Raw genomic sequence first — 18,912 nt, forward strand, 5'->3', positions numbered from 1 at the left:
AATCAGTTCTTCAAGTCTTTTCATCAAGCAGCATATATTTTCCAGCTTCATGACATAATGAATATATGATCTTAAATATTTTTGAGTTTGAATGGTTGCTCAGACAAAACGAGGTGTCTCAAGACGTGGGCTCTTAGGACTTAGGACTTGACATTGGACATAAATACTGCATTAAACACAAATGTTTACAGTGACATTAGTTTTTCCAAACTGCCATAAAAGCGTCTGTTATTCTTCGTTCACTATCAACTACTTGTTCTGTGCTTGTTCAACACACAATACTGACTAACTCTTGTTTAAACTTGAGAGTAGCTGAGGCACCCATTAATACTTAAAGATCAGACCTGGTTCCCACACTGGCAGAAGAACATTTGCTGATTATTTTCTATGTCATTAAAGCGTTTAAAGAAAGTGCTACCAGTGGTAAAAATGATAACTTCAAAAATTAACATCATGACTTTTTGTGGCAAATCCTGTAGACAATTAGTATGATATGGAAACTAGTACAATAGTGTAATATAACATGGAATTTGACCTGAGTGCTGAGCAGCTTTTGCTCAAGGCTTTCAGTGATTTTTACCAAAAGAGGGCAGTAACAGCTCACCTTCAACTCTCAGGGATCAAGAAGTCCTCCTGCTCTCCCTGCTGGGTGCACACTGCAGATGCACAGAGCTACAGATATCTATAAACCAGGAAGGCCAGAAAAGAGGGGTTTAACTAATTTTTAGAGAATTAGAAATGTTTATTACTGACTGAATTCAATACTTTTTAGACACCATACCATATGGAAGTATACAGTTACAAAAAATGGTCTTTTATAATAGCATCGAAGAAAATAAATTCATACAAAAATAAATGGCTCGCAAATGGTTTGTAAAATGACAACAATGTACTTCATAAAAATACAAACGCATGAGAAATCAAAAGTGTGTCTGAACAATTTCATCACGTACAGTAGATCGTAACACTTTGCACATGACGTGGATTAATGCAAAAATTACTGATGAGGGTCTTTTTCATTGGTGAAGAATCAAATGAAAAGATGAGCTTAGCTTATAGACAGAAACAGTGACACATGTTTTCCAGTTTGTTGAGAAGCGTGCATGATAAACAATATAAAAATTGTCTAACTATTCTGCATAGCTTAAGCATATTTTGAATGACCACTGATTAAAAAACAAGCCACTATGGGTGGTAGTATGTACAAATAACAGACAATGTCACAAATACTAAGATATCTGCTGATTCTAATAGACTGATACGTACTGTAAATTTGTTCTTGGTGCATAGTATGAACAAGATTCATTAAACGTATATACAACACAATAATGTCACATGTATCTCATTGGCCAGTTCATCCCCTTTTTGGTCTCGCTGCATCTACGACAATCGGTATCAACGTCTTAGCTCAGACACAAAAAAAGCCAGTATGCGGGAAAAATACACATGGTCCCAGCAGAGAGCAGTTAACTCCACTGACACTGAAGTTAGTTACAAACACTGACGCAGAAGATGAGAAAAGCACGACTAAAAGTTCATTTGAGACAAAGATAACATCATGCCAAGGGTTAAAAGAAACTGCATGTTTGATCCCAGCGACCTGTCTCGCCCATTACTACATTCTCTACAATACTGTTCCACCTCTTTATCTGTGGAGAGATAAAACAAAGAAAAGTTGCCAATCTGGAGAGCAAACAGAGCCGCAGAAACCAGGCACAGTGTTATCACAGGTGACTGAAGGTCAGGTCACTTTCAAACAACCTTTCAAGTGGCTGCACCCTGCAAACAATGAGCTGGGCCTTTTAGAGAATGGCAGTGTTTGCTGTGGCTACAACTGAGGGTCCTGCTTCCATTTTCTTCTGTAAAAGCAGTTATTCAGAAATTTCTGATCAGGAAATGAAGGAAACACAAGTTTAGATCATTATTATCAAAACAAACAGTATGTTCCCTATGTGTGTGTGTAAATGGGGCCCTCTGTATCCAGTGTGTGTTGGTGCTGTGCAGGTAACTTTGGTCTCAGCATGTCACAGAGTCTTTGCAGTATTTTGGAGTGTATCTTGGCCCGTGTCTGTGAGTGTTTGCTGTGTGGATTATAGAGCTGAGAGTCAGGACTCAGTGGATTCACGAGTGGTTCCTGTCGTACTCCTTCACCATGCGTTTGATGTGGAACAGTTTGTGTCTCAGCCTGCGACACTCTCTCTTCTTAGACTGGTAGTCTGACGTCTACAGAGCAGAGACAGCACCAATGAGTCATTTAACTCTTACACAGCAGTGTATACATGCACATTCACTGCCAATGGCACGGTGTTATTCAATAATACTAGAGAGTGAAAATATCAGGGCAGGGACAAGGTTAGAAAGAACTCAAAGCAATTACAGAAGATCTATGAGCAAATGGAAAATGGAAAATAAATTAAGTGACATTTTGAAGCTGAATGTTTCGCACAAAAACTGTAATAATAAATCCACACATAATAAGTCTTTATTAAGTTTAGTTTAGAGAGTGTCATCATCAGAGATGTTTCCTCACCTGCTTCAGATCCTTTAGTTGATTATATTCCTCTGCTACAGCCTGAGGAAAAAATGGGGAAAAACATTGGTTATGATCATGTCTCCTTTACATCCATCCATCATCTATACTCCATATCTGTTCACAGGGTCACAAAGGTCTAGAGCCTATCCTGTAGGCAGATCGCCAGTCCATCACAGGGCCAACACATACAGACAAACAACCATTCACACTCACATTCATACCTAGGGGCAATATAGAGTTACCAGTTACCCTAACATGCATGACTGTGGGAGGAAGCCAGAGTACCTGGAGAGAACCCACGCAGGCATAGAGAGAACAAACCGGGACTTGAACCCGGAAGCTTCTTGCTTTGAGGCGACATGTCTCCCTTACATACAAACAAAAATGTTGTATTTTACATGTGTTTTTTTGCACATGTTGATCAATGATTTTTGGACTAGAACACTGTGACACTCAGGTCAAAGTGGCCACATTTGACTTTTTCCTGCTGCTCATACCGCACAGACAAATGATATTTTTTTCATTAAAGGTAAAATAATAGCATCTCAGTTTCAGTGGGGGAGGGGAGATCCCCTCCTTTGCTTGCTGGCCTCATTTTTTATGGATTAAAGCTCATTATGCTTTTTACCTCCACCACACATTAAATTTTGGTGTGGATCTTGTCAAAGGGACGGATACATCAAATAAATAATCAGCTTACTTCCTTTTTCCCTCAATTTTTCTATTATAAGAGCTGGACAGACATGGAGGATTGTTTGGTTTTGCCATTCTAGTATTACAAGGTTTTTATTGGATAGGGGCAGGAGAATATTTGAAAACTAAAGCTCTCGTGACTTTCAGAGGTGAGTGCTGTGCATATCTGACCTGGTATTTGGCAGAGGTGTCATCCAGTGTGTCCAGCTGCCGGCTGAGTTTGTTCATCTGATCGTTGATGTCGTCCATGTCAGCACACAGACGCTTGTATTCCTTCAGGTCGGCATCAAACTCTCTCTTATAATCGTGACGCTGAGCATCAGAGGTTATCTCCGGATACATGCTGGAGGAGGAGGAGAGCGAGAGGGGAGGGGGAGACATCAGCATCAAGAGATAAACTTGCATCAGTCACTAGAAAGACCTGAGGTTATCAGATTTACTGCTGAAGCACGGGAACACACTGCAGAGGTTAGGGAGGTGTATGCTGTAAGTGCTTGGTTTAATAATGGTGAGTCCAACCACGGCCAAATAAGAATACTTCCTCATAAACTACACTGACTCCCATGTTTCATACCTTTGGCCCAATTCTCTCATTATGCCTCAGCACAGTCCATGTGAACCAGCATGCCTCAGAGGATTAGCTACTCTCCTGGACAGAGCAAGGGATATACAGACTGTAGCATTTTCCATCCTCTGTTGTTTAAGCATCTATTTACTCACAGTTTTATGCTTGAAACTAAAAGATATTCCAGCTGCTTTTCTCTGTGAGTTAACTCATGTGAGCTTGATTTTCTGAGCTTACAGTTTCATTCAGATCAGTGAATTTAGGTCTGGTCCTGAGGGAGCGACAGTATTGACTGCATCTACATTCTGAGTTCTTGGTTAATGACATTTCCATCTCTAATCCAGAGATACAGCAGCGTAGTTGTGGTCAATTCTCACCTCTCCCACTCTTCTGTGTCGAGTTCATTGCCTGTCTCTCCTCCAGTGGTGTACTCCGTCTCATACTGAGACTCGTCCAGCTCCGGGTTACGTCTGCGTCTCTTGCCCCTGTTGGCGGAGGGCTTGCGTCCCCCGCCTGTCTCCTCTGAAGGGCTGGAGCTGGTCCCTCCGCCATGGGAGAAGACCTCCGATGGCCGGCTGGTGGTTCTCTCTGAGTACCTGCAGGAAAGCGACAAAGACATCAGAAAATCATTAGAGGCAGCTTCTTCAACTGGTCTACGATAGGACCAATGAAAGAGCTGATAATTAACTGGTGATAAGTCTTGTTCCTGGAATCAAGAGAAAGACTGAGGTTAAGTTTAAAGGCACTGAAAACATATTTTTACGATCAGCTTTTAACCATAAGTGACATAAACACACAGTTAGGGTTACTTCTCAGTAGACATTTCTGAATTTGTGTTTTTGACCTTGCTCTTCTTTTCTTGTTTGCCTATCTTTTTCTTTGACTTCAATTGTTGTTAATCATGAATATTTAATGAGTGATAGAAATACTTCAGTTTCCAAGGACATTACAATATATTCTTCTTCTAAAAAAAACAAAAAAAAACAAATAAACAACATTTTTTCTCCTAGAAGAGCAAACTGCTCCTCTTGAGAGCTGCTAAACTACTGGAACCATCAATTACTTGGTGTTTTATGTCTTTACGTGATTTTCATAGTGTACAAAAGTACAGTTAAAGTACATTAAACCTCTTACAACATGTCACACACAACTTTAAATTTGACTAAATAAAAGGAATAAATAAGAGGAAGAAATGAACCTCCAAGAACATCATGACCCAAATAACACCAGGAAGTGTAGGAATGGCCCAATGTGAGAGGTGAATAAACAAAACAAACATTTACTGATATGGCCCAGACAGATGCCATATGGGGGAAGGTAGACACTTTGAACCACTAATGATTATTGTTGTTCACACCCTACAATTTGACTCTGTGCCATGTGGGACACCTCTCAGTGACCAGGAGGCAGGTACAGCTCTTTCATAACAAGAGGGGGAGACATGCTCAATTTTGTAGGTTTGCAGGGATTTGCAGAGGAATCTAAATCCACTGGAGCAGATATTACAAGTTCTTACAAAAAAAAAAAAGGGGGACCACATTATGTCAGCAGCAGAGGACAGGGAAGGTCTTCAGGCTTACATTCTTCAGCTTATGAAAATGCCAGCTTTTGTTTACTTTGTGAGGGAGGAAATCATCAAAATAATGATATTCTATGCTTAGAAACAACTCTGAATCTCAGAAACTGTACACTCTGTTCTAAGATCTTTCTGAATATATCTGTCATGAAGTGAACTTGTTTTTCAAAGGTTAACAAACTGTAAAGAGCGGTGTACTTTAGACACATACACACACACACACACACACACACACACACACACACTGAAGTGCTGAGGATATTAATGCAAACGAAAACAAGGTCCTTCAGAAAATCATTTCTAGCTCTGAAGAAAAGCAAATACATTTGTTCACAAACATCCTGCTTTTTCTCCAGAGAATTCAATGAACATGAGAAAAAAAGAAAAACAAGGGAAAGTTAATCCAGTGAAGGCTCAAAGGTCACACGCACACACAGGGCAGGACAATATGGTTTTGTGGGCTTTTAAACAGAGCAGTGATTAGATATTGCTTGTGTGTGTCACATGTTTGAACAGTTGATTGTGTGGATCTTTGCTTTACAGTGAACAGAATAATATGTCGCAGTCTCTATCTTAATAGAAATTTAATTAAAAAAGACATTTAAAAAACACCTGTTGGTGAACCTTCCACACATCTGTTTGACATTCATTCATTGCTGAAATATCTCTTAAAAGATAACGCCAATATTTTATTTTCCCATGTTTGTGGGTGTAAATTATTGATAGGGAATCAGTGCAGCACTGAGCAAGAACAGTGTACCTGGACACCGCAAACAGCTGCTGCAATGTAATCCAATGGGCATTTGTCCACAACAAAATATGTCACTACCAGGCTCCATTAAGAAAAACATACACTTTCAACAATTAAAAGTATAAAAAAACAGAAAAGGGGCTGAGAAAACAGGGTCACCCACTCGTTGTTGTCAAAGGTGTCTCCGTTATAGGAGCTGCTGTCCACCTTGGCCGGGGGGTAGGAGATGACGCTGTTGGCCGAGGCGTTGAGCAGCCCGCCCCCCTTCTCCGACACCAGCAGGGTAGGGGCGTCCTGAACACTGCGGCTTTCCTCCACATTGTTCACCTACAGCAGGCAGGAAAACAAACAGGAGGAATGGACTCAGCAAACGCAAACAAACAACCGAACAACACTCACAAAGAGCAGGATGCACCAGCAGGCTCATTCGCTGAGTGACATCCTGTTAAAGAAACCATTAATATTCTCCTGTCTTACTTAGCTCTTAACCTTAGGAGGGGAAAAAAGCTATCTCGACACCAGAAGCAAACATATGGTAATTAGTGCTTAAAGTTTGAGAGAGCAGTGAGGCATGTAATTGGACGGTAGAGTCCAGCTCCTAAGTGAACTGTGGGTTATCTGCTCGGTTCACTGTGCTCGAAAAGGTCAAGAGAATCAAAACAAGGCTGACTAAAGGCTAACTGTAAAAATAAACACATTGAGATTGTAATATAATATCATTCACAGTTTCTTGTTTACAGCATTTGATAGTTTTCCCTTCTGCTTCTGACAGCCTTATAGCCTAAAACGATTAGTTAGAGGAATATTATACACACACAGAAAATAACAGATTCCAGCTTTGCTTTCACTTCTACTTCTATTCTACGTCTTCATGAGCACCTGGAACGGATGTGCTCCTCCTTTCTTTCTTCAAACAAAAGGAAACAGTGTCTGTCATGTAAATAAGTTCGCCTTAGTCTGTATTTCCAAGTCCTTCCTGTGAGGTCAGATGGCCCACACGAGGGAATTCCTCACAATGAAGGCCACAGGGGTGGGCAGTGTTTCTTCCAGTAAGTTTATCAATCATTAGATGCCTTTTACTAAACCGCTACATGAAGCAGAGGAGTCGAAACTTCAAACAAGTACTATTGTTCTTCTGCTACCTGGAACATTAACTGGCCTGACTCTTTGAGTGTGAGTTGTTGATTATTAATTGTATAAATGACTAAGCAGGTTTTAAGTGAAGCTCAATATGTACAATATCTGCCTTTGTACACAAAATAATCCTGAAAATGGTTGGTATGTGCAAACTGTGCAGGGCAGGAGTAATGTACATGATTATTTTCCTCTGAAATAAGACATCTGACATCTACTGCCTTTGCACAGGGACGCTCCAATGTGCATTCAGCACTAGCCCTTGGCCAGTAAGGAAAAAATTTCTTTTACTATTTCCCCGCCGTTCAGAAGCCTTCCAACATTCTCCTCTTCTGGTTTCTTGGGTGGTGCATTAACTGAGCCATCTCCTAAATTCCTCACAGTGCAGGAGCAGATCTGTACACCAGCCTAGCCCCCCAAAAAACAACAATCATGGTGGGTGGGGTGGGTTGCGGGTTTTGCTCTTGTTGCAGCTGCAGGAGAATCCTGTTTGAAGAGTGCAGTTCATACAAGAATCTCAACAATGCCCTCTCAGTGTGCAGCACAGCAGCGGGCTGCACTGTGAGCAGAGCATGTAAGCACAGTAAGAATGTCTGAGAGTCTCAGACCTGCTCGAGCAAAGTCAGGAGGCTGAGAGAGAGTCATGGAGACTGAATGGTGAATGAAGCAGAGAGGAATGAAAAGTGTAGAGAGGGCAAAAGGAGGGAGATGTACAATAAAAGAATAATTAGAATGAAGACAGGTAGAAATCAAGGAGAGGTGGTATAAATGTGAACATGAAGCACTGTTAAGAGTGGAAAAAAGCAAACATCAAGATTTATATAAGCTGTAAAATGTCTACTTGAATACCAAAAACCACTCTTAATTGGAGGCATGTGCTTCACCAGAGATGATGGCACTTGGGTGTTGTGAAACTGGTGTGAACACTTATAACAAATTAAGATTGGATACAGTGAAACTATTGGAAACAGCTCTAAGCTAGGGTTGAATGATTAACTGCTCTTGTATTGAAATCATAATTTGGAAGAATGCAATTTTTACATCACAAGTGGCAGTTTTAATGTTAATTAACGTCATTAATGTCTTCACAGACTTTTAAAAGTTTACTGATGGATGTTCTACTACTGATTAGAACTGCATTTGCTCTCTCTACAGTAAATGGATGTTTTAATGCACGTCTATGAAACCAGTGCAGGATGCTTTCATTCTACATCTGTGCAGCACTCCAGTGTTTCCAGTGCAGACTGCCCTGCAGAAACCGACTCTGATGACCTCATGCAGCAGACACAATGCAGCCCACCCCCCCTCCGGGTGGGCTGAATGAGGCCAGTGTGTGAGGTCATCAGAGCGAGCCAGACCTCCCCGAGCTCAGCAACAGAGACGGGTCCAATCTCAAACCAACCACTGCCTTAGACTGTCACTGGCCTTGTGTTTAAAGGAGCCAAACAAGCCCGATGAGTCATTCTGTGGCGCAGATGCAGGTAGCGCAGCAACGAAGGACAGAAAAAAAAAAACTGCAGAGTGGATTATTGGAAATATGAGGAAACTGAGGGCAAGGTGGAAACTCTTTCACACCAAGAACCCTGTTTGTTTAACCTGTTACAAAGATAAAAATATGTATGTCGGCCATACAGTAACATGACGATGCAATAATGACACACTTTGGCTGACCTGCTTTTGTGGAGATATCGTCTCCAGGCAGCAAAGTCATATATGTTTCACAGCCTACACACAGCACATGTTTTAAAGTTTGAATAAACGAGTATCTGTTTACAATGATCTTTTCTCCAACTTTTATAATCCTGAGCACATTTCAAGGTTTGTCAAGTTTCTAAATACAGCAGCAGCGTACAGTTCATCACTACAGTAAGTCTGACGACGTCAGTGAGCATGGCTCCATTATTAGACACCAGTGGTAGTCATAGGCTTCACTCTGAGCTTGTCTCATCTACTCTGCCCTGCCTGTGCACCTCTGTGTGCATGATGCCACGTCCCAGACAATGACAACCTCTCTAAAAAAACAAACAGCTCTATATAATCCAACATAACACCATGCCTGTTTAGTTTTTCTTTAGTAGAGCTAAGCTACAGATATGTATAACTCCCTGGCTAGAGCAGGGTAGCTTAGCCTTTCATCAACTTTATAAAATCCTGAAGAAAAATCTGCTAAAAGTTTAAATGTTTGAACACGTAACAAGTATCAACTTAACATTAGCAGTTAGCATGTTAGCATGGTTAAATAGAAGGTGTTCTTGAACTCACCCGCACCATGTTTGAACAAACACTGGATGTTGACACTCTATTGGGGACGATGCATCATTGTGTGCTCTAATATATATTATAATATATATATTCATCAGACACGTTTTAGGTTACAAAATAATAAATATTGCCTGGAACAAAGTGTACACAGTGTTTATGACCATTGGTTAAATTTCAAACCTAAGCCTCTGATGTTAACTCATTGTCATTCACAGTATGAAACAAGCATAATTTGAAAAGAGGAAGGTCAAGTCTCAGTCCATATCTCAGGTAACAGTCACAGATGACTAGTGTTGACCTAAAAAAACAAAAAAAAAACATAGGTGGCTCTCTAGAAACCAGCCTGCTTACTATCTTCTCAGGTGGTTAATGATTACTCAGAGTGAAACCAGGTGGCAGGCCACGAGCAAACAATCACCAACTGCTATCAGCCCTGACCCTGAACAAAGTCACTCAGTCAGAGGAAATGCTCTGAAGGCAGTGTGACTGACGAGGATCTGCACGTATGATGATTCTTTTGGACTTTCAGCTCATAAAGATGAGCAATAAAAACATATGACAGATGTAAACTGGTGCACAACATTACAAAGTCTATTCGGACACACAGCATGGTTACATGTTAAAAATAGCAGAACAAGAGATGACCCAACCATGGGAATGTGCTGGTCTCAGCTTGGGCTATTTACTGCAGCTGCATCACCACAATCACCCAACCTGTCTTTATATAACTGATGACTACTCAAGTGGGATGACTACCTCACTGATGACCTACCTACTTACCTACTTTGTCTTGTATAAACGGGTAGAAACTATCCTGAGATACAGCAGCAAGTCACGCAATTTGGTGACAGAGGGGGCAAAGCTTATGCCAGGAGAGTTTTGGTGGCTGAATTTTCTATGCAGAAAGAAAAAAATCACCAAAGAGAAGTTGATCGTTCTGCCATCTAATCAAATCTGTCTGTGAACATTGTTCCTTAGGCTGGATTTAAACTCTCTGTGACCCTGTTCATTTGGCTGCAAGCTGTGCATGCACAAACTCCAGGTCAGTTTGGGTCGAAACATGATTTTTTTTTTTCTTTGTAAATCCCATGTAAACCCAGTCTTATTAAACTGTGACTACCGTCCTGTTGTTGCTTACCCATTCCTCTACATCTCTGCCCTCTGAGGCCTTCCCTCCGACCAGAGGCTCCTCCCAGTAGATGTTTGGTTTCCCATAGCGCCAGATCTTCCCTCTAGTTCTGTGTGCAAAGAAAGCTGCAACACCCAGAGCGATTACAACCAGGAATCCACACACCATGGCAACTCCCTAGAAAAGCAAAAACATGGGAATGAAATTTGAAAAAGTTCTGCAGTAGATAAGCTCTGAGATAAAGCTGGTTTATCCTGGTACAAGAAGTACGTATGTGAGGTCACTGAGGAAAATACATATCACAATGTGTAGCTGCATGTACCACAGATGTAGCAAAAGCTTTGTAACAGAAACCATTACAAAACAGTACAGAACAAATCTCACATCTCCATCATTGGAAGCAGCTTTACGCAGTACTTTTCATAGATTTCATACACATAGATTCCAGTCATTTTAGTGCTGAAACAATTAGTTAATCAACAGAAAACTGATAAATAATAAATCATTAAAGTAAATAATTACGCAAAACCAGAGAACTTTTCCTTGTTACATCTTCTAAATTGTCAGGATTTGCTGCTTTTCTTTGTTTTACTTACTGTATGTTGAATATATTTGGGTTTAGGAGTGTTTTTCAGACAAAATAAACAAAAGTAATTTTGTTTGAAGACATCACTAATACTTCTAATAGCCATTGTCTGACAATTTATAGACCAAACAATAAAAAATAAGTTATTGAAATTGATACTCGCAGTCATAATTAATCTATCTGTAAGCGTTCACCTTGCAGTCTATAATAAATGCATATTTTGTGGCCTTTAATGCTCATTCAACTAATCTTCCATAAAACTATGACAACCAGAGCAACATGAATTTAAAACAAATATTCAAGTGAGGCCAAACTACTACATGTAGATGATTATCCTGGAATTATCCTGGAGATTACACTCATCCAATCTTCGATATGTAAACAATATTACAAACCTCCTGTGGGTCCACAAAGCAGTAATGGTAGAGGTACTGGTTGTACATGGGGAAGCCTCCCACTCCTCCCATCTGTGAGTAGCTGGTCTGGTAGAGGTTCTGACACATCATGAGCATCGGATTGTACATCATACTGGATGAGCTCTGGGCCATGGGGTTCACTCCGACGATGTAGACGATGTTAATGATGCCCTGAGGAGAGACGTGAAGTTAATACATTTTCAGTCAAAGTGATATTTACAATTATAAAATCTGTCAGTCTCTTATTGAAAAAGAATTAAAGTTGTGCTCCTCTGTATTCAAATGTGACTAAGACAACGCTGTAAGATCAGCAGCAGCAATCATATCACCTCAGTGAACATACTGTCAGTGTGAAGGGTACAGTACAAAGACTCTGCATTTTGCACTAACAAACCTCAGATGAATCTCTAGTATTTTCTATTCGATCTGTGATAAATGCTTTGTTGGAGCTTAATCAGCTGGAAACATCTGAAAACATCCACATTTTTACAGAGGCTTGGTGTGTGGTACATTTATCTACACTGAATCTGATGATGTGCTGAGCAAAAATAAACTGTAACAGCCCTGCAGGGTAAAGAAAAAATATAAACTCTATTTGAATTAGAACTTACAAACAGGCTGGAAGTATTTAAGAGCAGCAGAAAAGAAAAACCCTCACATGCAAAAACTAACAACCAAAGTCCTGCTAACTTATGAAAATTTACTGTAATTAAAATCTCTCTGTCCATATATATATATAAACTCTAAATCCCAATTAGGTTGGAAAATCAACAGATTAGGTCCCGGAAAGACCAGTATCTTTTCAAATTTGGATCTACAGTAGTATTATATACTAAACATAGTATAAACATCTGGCTGTGGTCTTGGATGAACATCTGTATGAATGTGTGCTTTAACCAACTTCGCGAGTCGAACACTGAGATCTGACCAGAGTTCAAATGTGCACACAGACTTCTGTTTCAGATTATATTTCTGGTACTTAGGGTTTTTGAAAGCATGCACATTTAAATACCGTTCATAACAGAGCTAGGCGTTAACCACAGTTTTGACTGTTAGTTGGGATGTGGGACTTTAAAACAATCTCAAATATTGGACATCAGTGTGAGATGATTCAGCAGGAATATGCTCATGCTGCTAATGTAAGGTACAAACCAAGATTTTCACATATTATCATAAAAAAGCTACAAGAGGATAAAAAGGTAAAATTGAAATAAAGCCCAATATGTGTGCAACATGTGATTTAGGTGAGACTGAAAATGAACTGCGTGTATTGTCCTCCACCTAAATTTCCTTTAGATGGATGATGATAAAAAACTTGTTTTAGGGAGTGGGTATCTTTTGGCATATTTGGTGTCTAAAGGTCATTGGAGGAGATAAACTACTTTGTTATTTTGTAATGTGGTAATCTAAATGCACTGTATACAACATTTCTGAAGGGACAAGTACACAGCATGGACCAATGCCACGATCCCCAGCCTGAGCTGAGCCAGAAAGGAGCAGCACAAAGCACAAAACTTGACAATATATACACACATTAAAGCATGATATGCAAAACTCAACGAGAAAATACATACACCAACAATTTACAATGACATGTTAAAAGTACCATTAAACAACATTGTTGTACTGTGACAAGCTGTTCCATTTTAAATGTCTGTACTCTTTTGTTTATGTTTATGTCATTCACCTGCTCTGGCCACATGGGCTCAGTAATATTTGCACTATTGATCCCCTGTTGGGAAATCTTTTTAGCTCTAATGACTGAGTCACCACATTACCACTGTCATGTTTTATGACATGTTATGACAGCGCAGCCTGATACCAACAGTGAGGCCAAATTATAGGTCAAATTATCCTTTGACACTAAAACTGGGCTCACTGCTACATGAGACGACTCCATTAGTGATGGAAATGTGGGAAAAGCTGGGGTTTACCTGCAGGACAGCCATGATGATGCTGGTTATCAGGAGGGCCAGAAAGAACTTCCTGGTGCGCACCATGTTGGATTTAGAGAAGCTGGCGATGAAGAACGCCAGCGCTCCTATGAAGTTAATAGCTGCCATGGCAATCATGGCAGTTTTGGCTGAGTAGGGTGAGATGTAGGAGCCATAGTAGTTGCCATAGCCTCCATAACCCCCATAACCTCCGTATCCCGAGCCGTAGCTGCCCCCGTATCCACTGCCGTAGCCCATCCCGGAACCATAGTAACCCATTCCCATGTATCCGTACTGGTAGTCCCACATGAGAGTGGAGGCCACGCAGGCAAATATCGCCACGCACAGCACTATCACCACAGCCATCATGGCCTTGATGATCCCAGGGGGCGACAGCCATTTGTAGAAGTGCTGCGGTCTGTCCTCAATGTAGTAAGATCCCGGCGGAGGCGGATACGCGTTGTAATCGCTCTGAGGGCCATGGAAGCTGCCTGGAGGGCCAAAGCCGTTGTTGGATGGAGGGGTGAACGGAGGGCTGTAAACAGGCGGACTCTCGTAGTGCTGTTTGTCAAACATCACTCAGAGATGTCAGGAAACTGTAAACAGAGACAACAAACCAAAAAAAAAAAAAAAAACAGTTTATGAATAGCCAGGAGAGCAAAGTGTACCACACAAACCTGGGAAGAGCTGTCCAGCTCTGTGTTTTCCAGCAGCAGTGATATGAGTAATCTCATTACGTGCAGAGATATGGGAGAGTTAGGCGTGACTGTCTTTGGTAATGAGGCTTAGTAACAGACCAGTGTAAATGTTTACTTTTTCCAAGGGAGTGTGATTTAAGAGGGCACATGTTAGGGCTGTTTGTGCAATTTTCTCTTTCTGTCAGGTTGAGTAAATCTGGTTTCACTGAGAAAAGACAGTTCATCACTCATCATATCATAACTTGCTTTCCTAAGTTAACAGGTAACAAAAATATTAGAGGAATGACCTTGGCCTTGAGGTCTGAACCAGTAAAATCAGAATCACTGTGGAGACGTCGGCACCAGGACGGAGAGCGCAGCCAAACAACAATACTTTCCTTTTTGCCTCTTCACAGGCTGTAGGAGTCTCTCTCTCTCTCTCTCTCTTCAGCCTCCACAACATCCAGCCAGACTTTGAACATTTCACTCACTCCAGCTAAAAAATTTGTTTTCTTTCTGTTACAAATCTTGCAGAGGGACATCCAAGGCCACAGTGTATACGACTTAACAATGCCCATTCTTCTACACAGAGCCCCACAGAGAGTGGGCTGCATACATGCAGGCATGCAAACAGCAGGACAAAGTTACTGTTAGAGGACACAAAATGAGAACATTTGACGTTTTCCTTATTTTCCGACTGTAATCTCAGACTGATATGAAGTCAATGCTGTAAACTGAAAACAGACTGTAACATGTTAGAAGAACTGATTCATGATTCCTGGGCTGCACTTAACAATTATTATTGTTGTTTATTCTTCCCTGATAAAATATCACTTAAAATATCAAAAACTTTAGACACTTGAACACTTTAAATAAAAATTTTCACTGCAAAATTTTCTAGTTCCAGCTTCCAAAAAGACATTTTTATGTTGCTGTTACTTCATTATCTTTCAGGTCTTAGACTGTTGGTTGGACAAAAAAGTAATTTGAATTCATCACCTAGGATCCTGTGAAAGGCATTTTATATTGTTTAAAGAAATTTTATAGACAAAATGACTGATGAAGAGAACTGACAAGGGTTTGTTGCAGCCCATAATGTATTATTTAATTCATATCTTTTTAATTTAGTAATGATTAATTCATAAATTAGTTGAAAAGTAACCTGCCTACTGAAGTCTATTTTCCAGTGGCATCACAGGTCTGATTTTTAAAGCCAAAAGCACATCTTTCATCTGCATCTTTCTCCTCCTAAGGCATGTTGTGAGGGAGGTAATGGCCATTCAGAAGTTTAAAGGCACAGTACAGACACAGAGAGAGACACAGTCCCTGGCACTGCCCACAGTCTACAGTCCTGGGTAATAACTCTCCTGTCTTTATGGGACTCTGGCACGCACTGCAGCGGAGGTCTCGCCTCAGGGCCTCCATCCCAGACACCTTCCCATTATCCCCTCCCTCATTCCTCCATATCCTTCATCCCCCTCCACAATTCCCTTGTCCCCCAACTCTCCCTCTCCCCCCTCCTGTCCATCCCTCCATAACTTCTTGCCTTTGTTTTGGGAGCAGGAGGGGCAAAAAGTCAAGGCTGCTCGTCACAGGAACAGTGTTGCCATGGAGTCAGGGTAAAAAAAAAAAAAAAAAAATTTGGGGCACTGTCTAGGGAGGATCAAACAAGGCTTCCTCTGTGCTGCTCCTGAGTGGAGTAAGACGGAAAAGAGACAGAAACAGGGGAGGACAGGTGGATGGGTCACATGTGCGCAGTGGTGTCAGGTGTCTCTTATTGTTGATCAACAGCCTGTCCCCTGAGCCACTGGAGTTTATTTCCTTCTGCAGTGTTTGATTATATCGATAACTGGCAGGAAACAATCTGGGGGTCAAGGTCTTTTGCAATGCAGTTCCACAGATAAAGCTCAAAACCTCACAACTCTGTTCAACACTCAACACATTGAATATTTTCTACTTCATTACACCAGGAAACGTGCAGTATCTCAAGCCTAACCTGTCTGTTCTTCAGGTGGCTTTTCAGAGGCTTTAAAATCTTCAAAATCTAAATCTTTAACTCCTCTAAACCTGACAAGGACAATGAGAAATTTGGGTTCAAAACTTTGTACTTTTCCAAATGAAATCAGGTGGGAATTTTTAACAGTAAAGTGATTTTTTTTAGAAGGAAGAAATCACAGATGAGGTTTTTCTAAACTCAGCTAGAGCTGCAACAAGTAATGGTTAAAATCATTTATCAACCAAAAATGATAAACATTAAATAGTTCCTGTTCATTGAATGGAGAAATTTGCTCTTTCTTTTTTGTTCTAAAATGATAATAAACTGAATATGTTTGGGTTTGGGACTGTTAGTCGGACGAAACAAGACATCAGATGACATTAACTTGGGCAAAAACTAAGATGCTGATTTCTCATTGTTTTGTGATAATTTATGGACCAAAAGATGAGTCCATCAGTCAAAATAAGAATCAGAGGCTTATTTTACAATGAAAAATACCACTTATACAAGAAATTGAGGAGAAGTGTACTGTATTTTTACTCAAAACACTTGTATCATAGTAATAATAGCAGCAGCAGCAGTAGTAGTAGTTGTAGTGATTGTAGTAGTTGTAGTAGTAGTACAGTGATGTTTGTCTCACAAAATTCATTTTCAAGCTGGACAGAAAGCTCAGCGCTTGGACGACCGTCACAGGTCAGGTCAGACACCCACCAGCCACAGCCTGAGCTCCACTACAACACAGAGACTCTATCATCTGCTGCCGACAATGGAATTCCAGTCATACAGTCACATGTCTCACATCTGTCAAAAACAATTAGGCCCCTGCCCCGTGTAGGCCGGGACCCACTGGCACACACACACAGGAGTCAGCCAAGACTTCCTGACCCCCAAAAAAACAACCCACTGAAAAATCTCCTGAATCATAAAAAAAACACAGTGAGATTTGTGGAAATAAACACACGGATGGACATGGTACACCTCTAATAAAAAACAAAAAACAAACTGAAACTGTTTTAGAGAAGTGTTGATTTGACTTATTTTGGAGACTTGAGTGTGCGGAGCTGTTGACTTGTACCGAGTTATACGATGCAGTGTTTTAACAGTTTGTAGAGCTGAAACAATTAGTCGTCTAACTGATTAGTCAATTGATGAAAAAATAACCTGTAACAACTTTAATAATCTGTTAACCCTAGATTTTAGGTTGTGAATAAACATCTTTGGGTATTGGACTGTTGGTTGAACTAAACAGTGTTAATACATCAGTCTGGACTAACTGTGATATTACACTATTTTCTTTGACTTTCTTTCTCATAAACACCAGGCGATTAAATCAAGAGAATGACAAACAAAATATCCCAAATACTTTGCCCATCCAAATTATACTGACATGCAGAAATAAACAGAAACACCTATCAGTATAATGTAGTGTCATAAAATTAAGCAAAACCACAAACTACAGCCTCCACAAAGCTGGATCAACACTAATAAACTGACACCTGAGTGTCTGTAACACATCACAAACCTCTGGTCTTTAATGTCAGAGGTACAGTGATGCCACACTGAGTCCTAATCAGTCATTTTTCTGACCACACACACATAATCTGACCAGTTTTATCTGGGTTTACAGACACGTTCAACACCATCATCTGCAGAAAGCTTCAGGTTGTGAACCTGTGTTGTGATTTTCGGTTGTGGGACTACTCTTTTGTTTATTGTTGCTTTAAACGTGAATTTGTCACGTTACATTGTATTCAAAGCCACAATTAATTCAAAAAGACATCAGATTTTGTAAATAATAATACAGGCTACAACTGTTATGATCTTTTTTCTTGGTGTTCTTCGGGAATAAATCGTCTTAAACTGATTCCTTTGTGATCAATAACAAACGGTAAGTCAGCAGCCAGTGCGTAAAATGATTTGGAAACAACACGAGGAATCCACCTGTCGAAGTTACCGTTATTAAAGCTGTGTTTACAAAGATATTTCAGGATGTATCAGGAGTACAGTTTAGTAAAACACATTCATGCAGGTTCAGTTTGATAGAATAAGTTCACATGCTGCTTTTAAAATAACTTGTATCCACCTTCAGTGTTGTCTTACCTGAGAATCGCTGAGGGGAATGAAGACTTGAGCTCTGCACGTCCCTGTTTCCTGTGAAAACTTCCCAAACTGTGGAAGTTTGGAAGCAGCTGAGGAAAAATATTATGTCCGTGAGGAAAGTAGCTACTGTTTCTGATTTAACTTCAGTGTGAACTTCTTTAACGTTAAAAGTCGTGACTCCGCTTGGAGATCCTGTCCCGGGCAGAGACAGAGACAACGGTTTCCGCACAGACCAACAGCCTCTGAACAAGTGCTTTGTCCCGCCTGTCCGCGGTGATGAGGCCCACCGCACAACACCACCGCACCGCCGCGCTTCAGCCGCTAGAGGTCGGCCTTTTTGCGGTTTACACATGGACGGATTATAAGACGATGGGCCCCAACCCCTGCAACATTAGAGTCCCTTTTTATATTACTCCTGAGTATCTTTTTAGTAGTTTCATATTTCTGTATATTCATTCTGAGTCTCCTTTAGGCTGATTTTTTGTCTTTTTGTGGTCATTTAGCATCTTTTTTGTGGTTGTTACAAGTCTCTTTGTTGTAATTTTGCATCTCCTTGTAGA

At 40.5% G+C, this 18,912-nt stretch overlaps 1 protein-coding gene across 2 annotated transcripts; it reads right to left on the bottom strand.

Annotated features, from left to right (window-relative positions):
- Positions 1 to 15: 15 nt before the first annotated feature.
- si:ch73-61d6.3 (occludin) lies at positions 16 to 18,617 on the bottom strand. 2 transcript variants are annotated; one of them, XM_018695689.2, is made up of 9 exons: positions 18,353 to 18,617; positions 13,580 to 14,175; positions 11,625 to 11,816; positions 10,653 to 10,820; positions 6,282 to 6,445; positions 4,169 to 4,387; positions 3,398 to 3,569; positions 2,531 to 2,572; positions 16 to 2,223 (listed from the first exon to the last, which is right to left on the bottom strand). In XM_018695689.2, the coding sequence occupies exons 2-9, from the start codon at positions 14,153 to 14,155 to the stop codon at positions 2,122 to 2,124; spliced, it is 1,635 nt and encodes a 544-aa protein (XP_018551205.1). In that variant the 5' UTR covers positions 14,156 to 14,175; positions 18,353 to 18,617; the 3' UTR covers positions 16 to 2,121. The 2 variants fall into 2 exon arrangements, with proteins under 2 accessions (XP_018551205.1, XP_050933228.1); XM_051077271.1 differs by lacking the exon at positions 18,353 to 18,617 and adding an exon at positions 14,257 to 14,358 and having other exon boundaries at positions 13,580 to 14,140.
- Positions 18,618 to 18,912: the final 295 nt, after the last annotated feature.

Source organism: Lates calcarifer, linkage group LG17 (genome assembly GCF_001640805.2).
Source record: "Lates calcarifer isolate ASB-BC8 linkage group LG17, TLL_Latcal_v3, whole genome shotgun sequence".
Taxonomy (NCBI): domain Eukaryota; kingdom Metazoa; phylum Chordata; class Actinopteri; family Centropomidae; genus Lates; species Lates calcarifer.

Excerpts from the sequence above, each read along its gene's own strand:
- si:ch73-61d6.3 (XM_051077271.1), bottom strand. The coding sequence starts at position 14,313 with ATGAGATTACTCATATCACTGCTGCTGGAAAACACAGAGCTGGACAGC. Across the intron at positions 14,141-14,256 it reads AGCTGGACAGCTCTTCCCAG|CACTACGAGAGTCCGCCTGT; the intron begins GTTTGTGTGGTA and ends TTTGACAAACAG. Across the intron at positions 3,570-4,168 it reads GACACAGAAGAGTGGGAGAG|CATGTATCCGGAGATAACCT; the intron begins GTGAGAATTGAC and ends CTCCTCCTCCAG.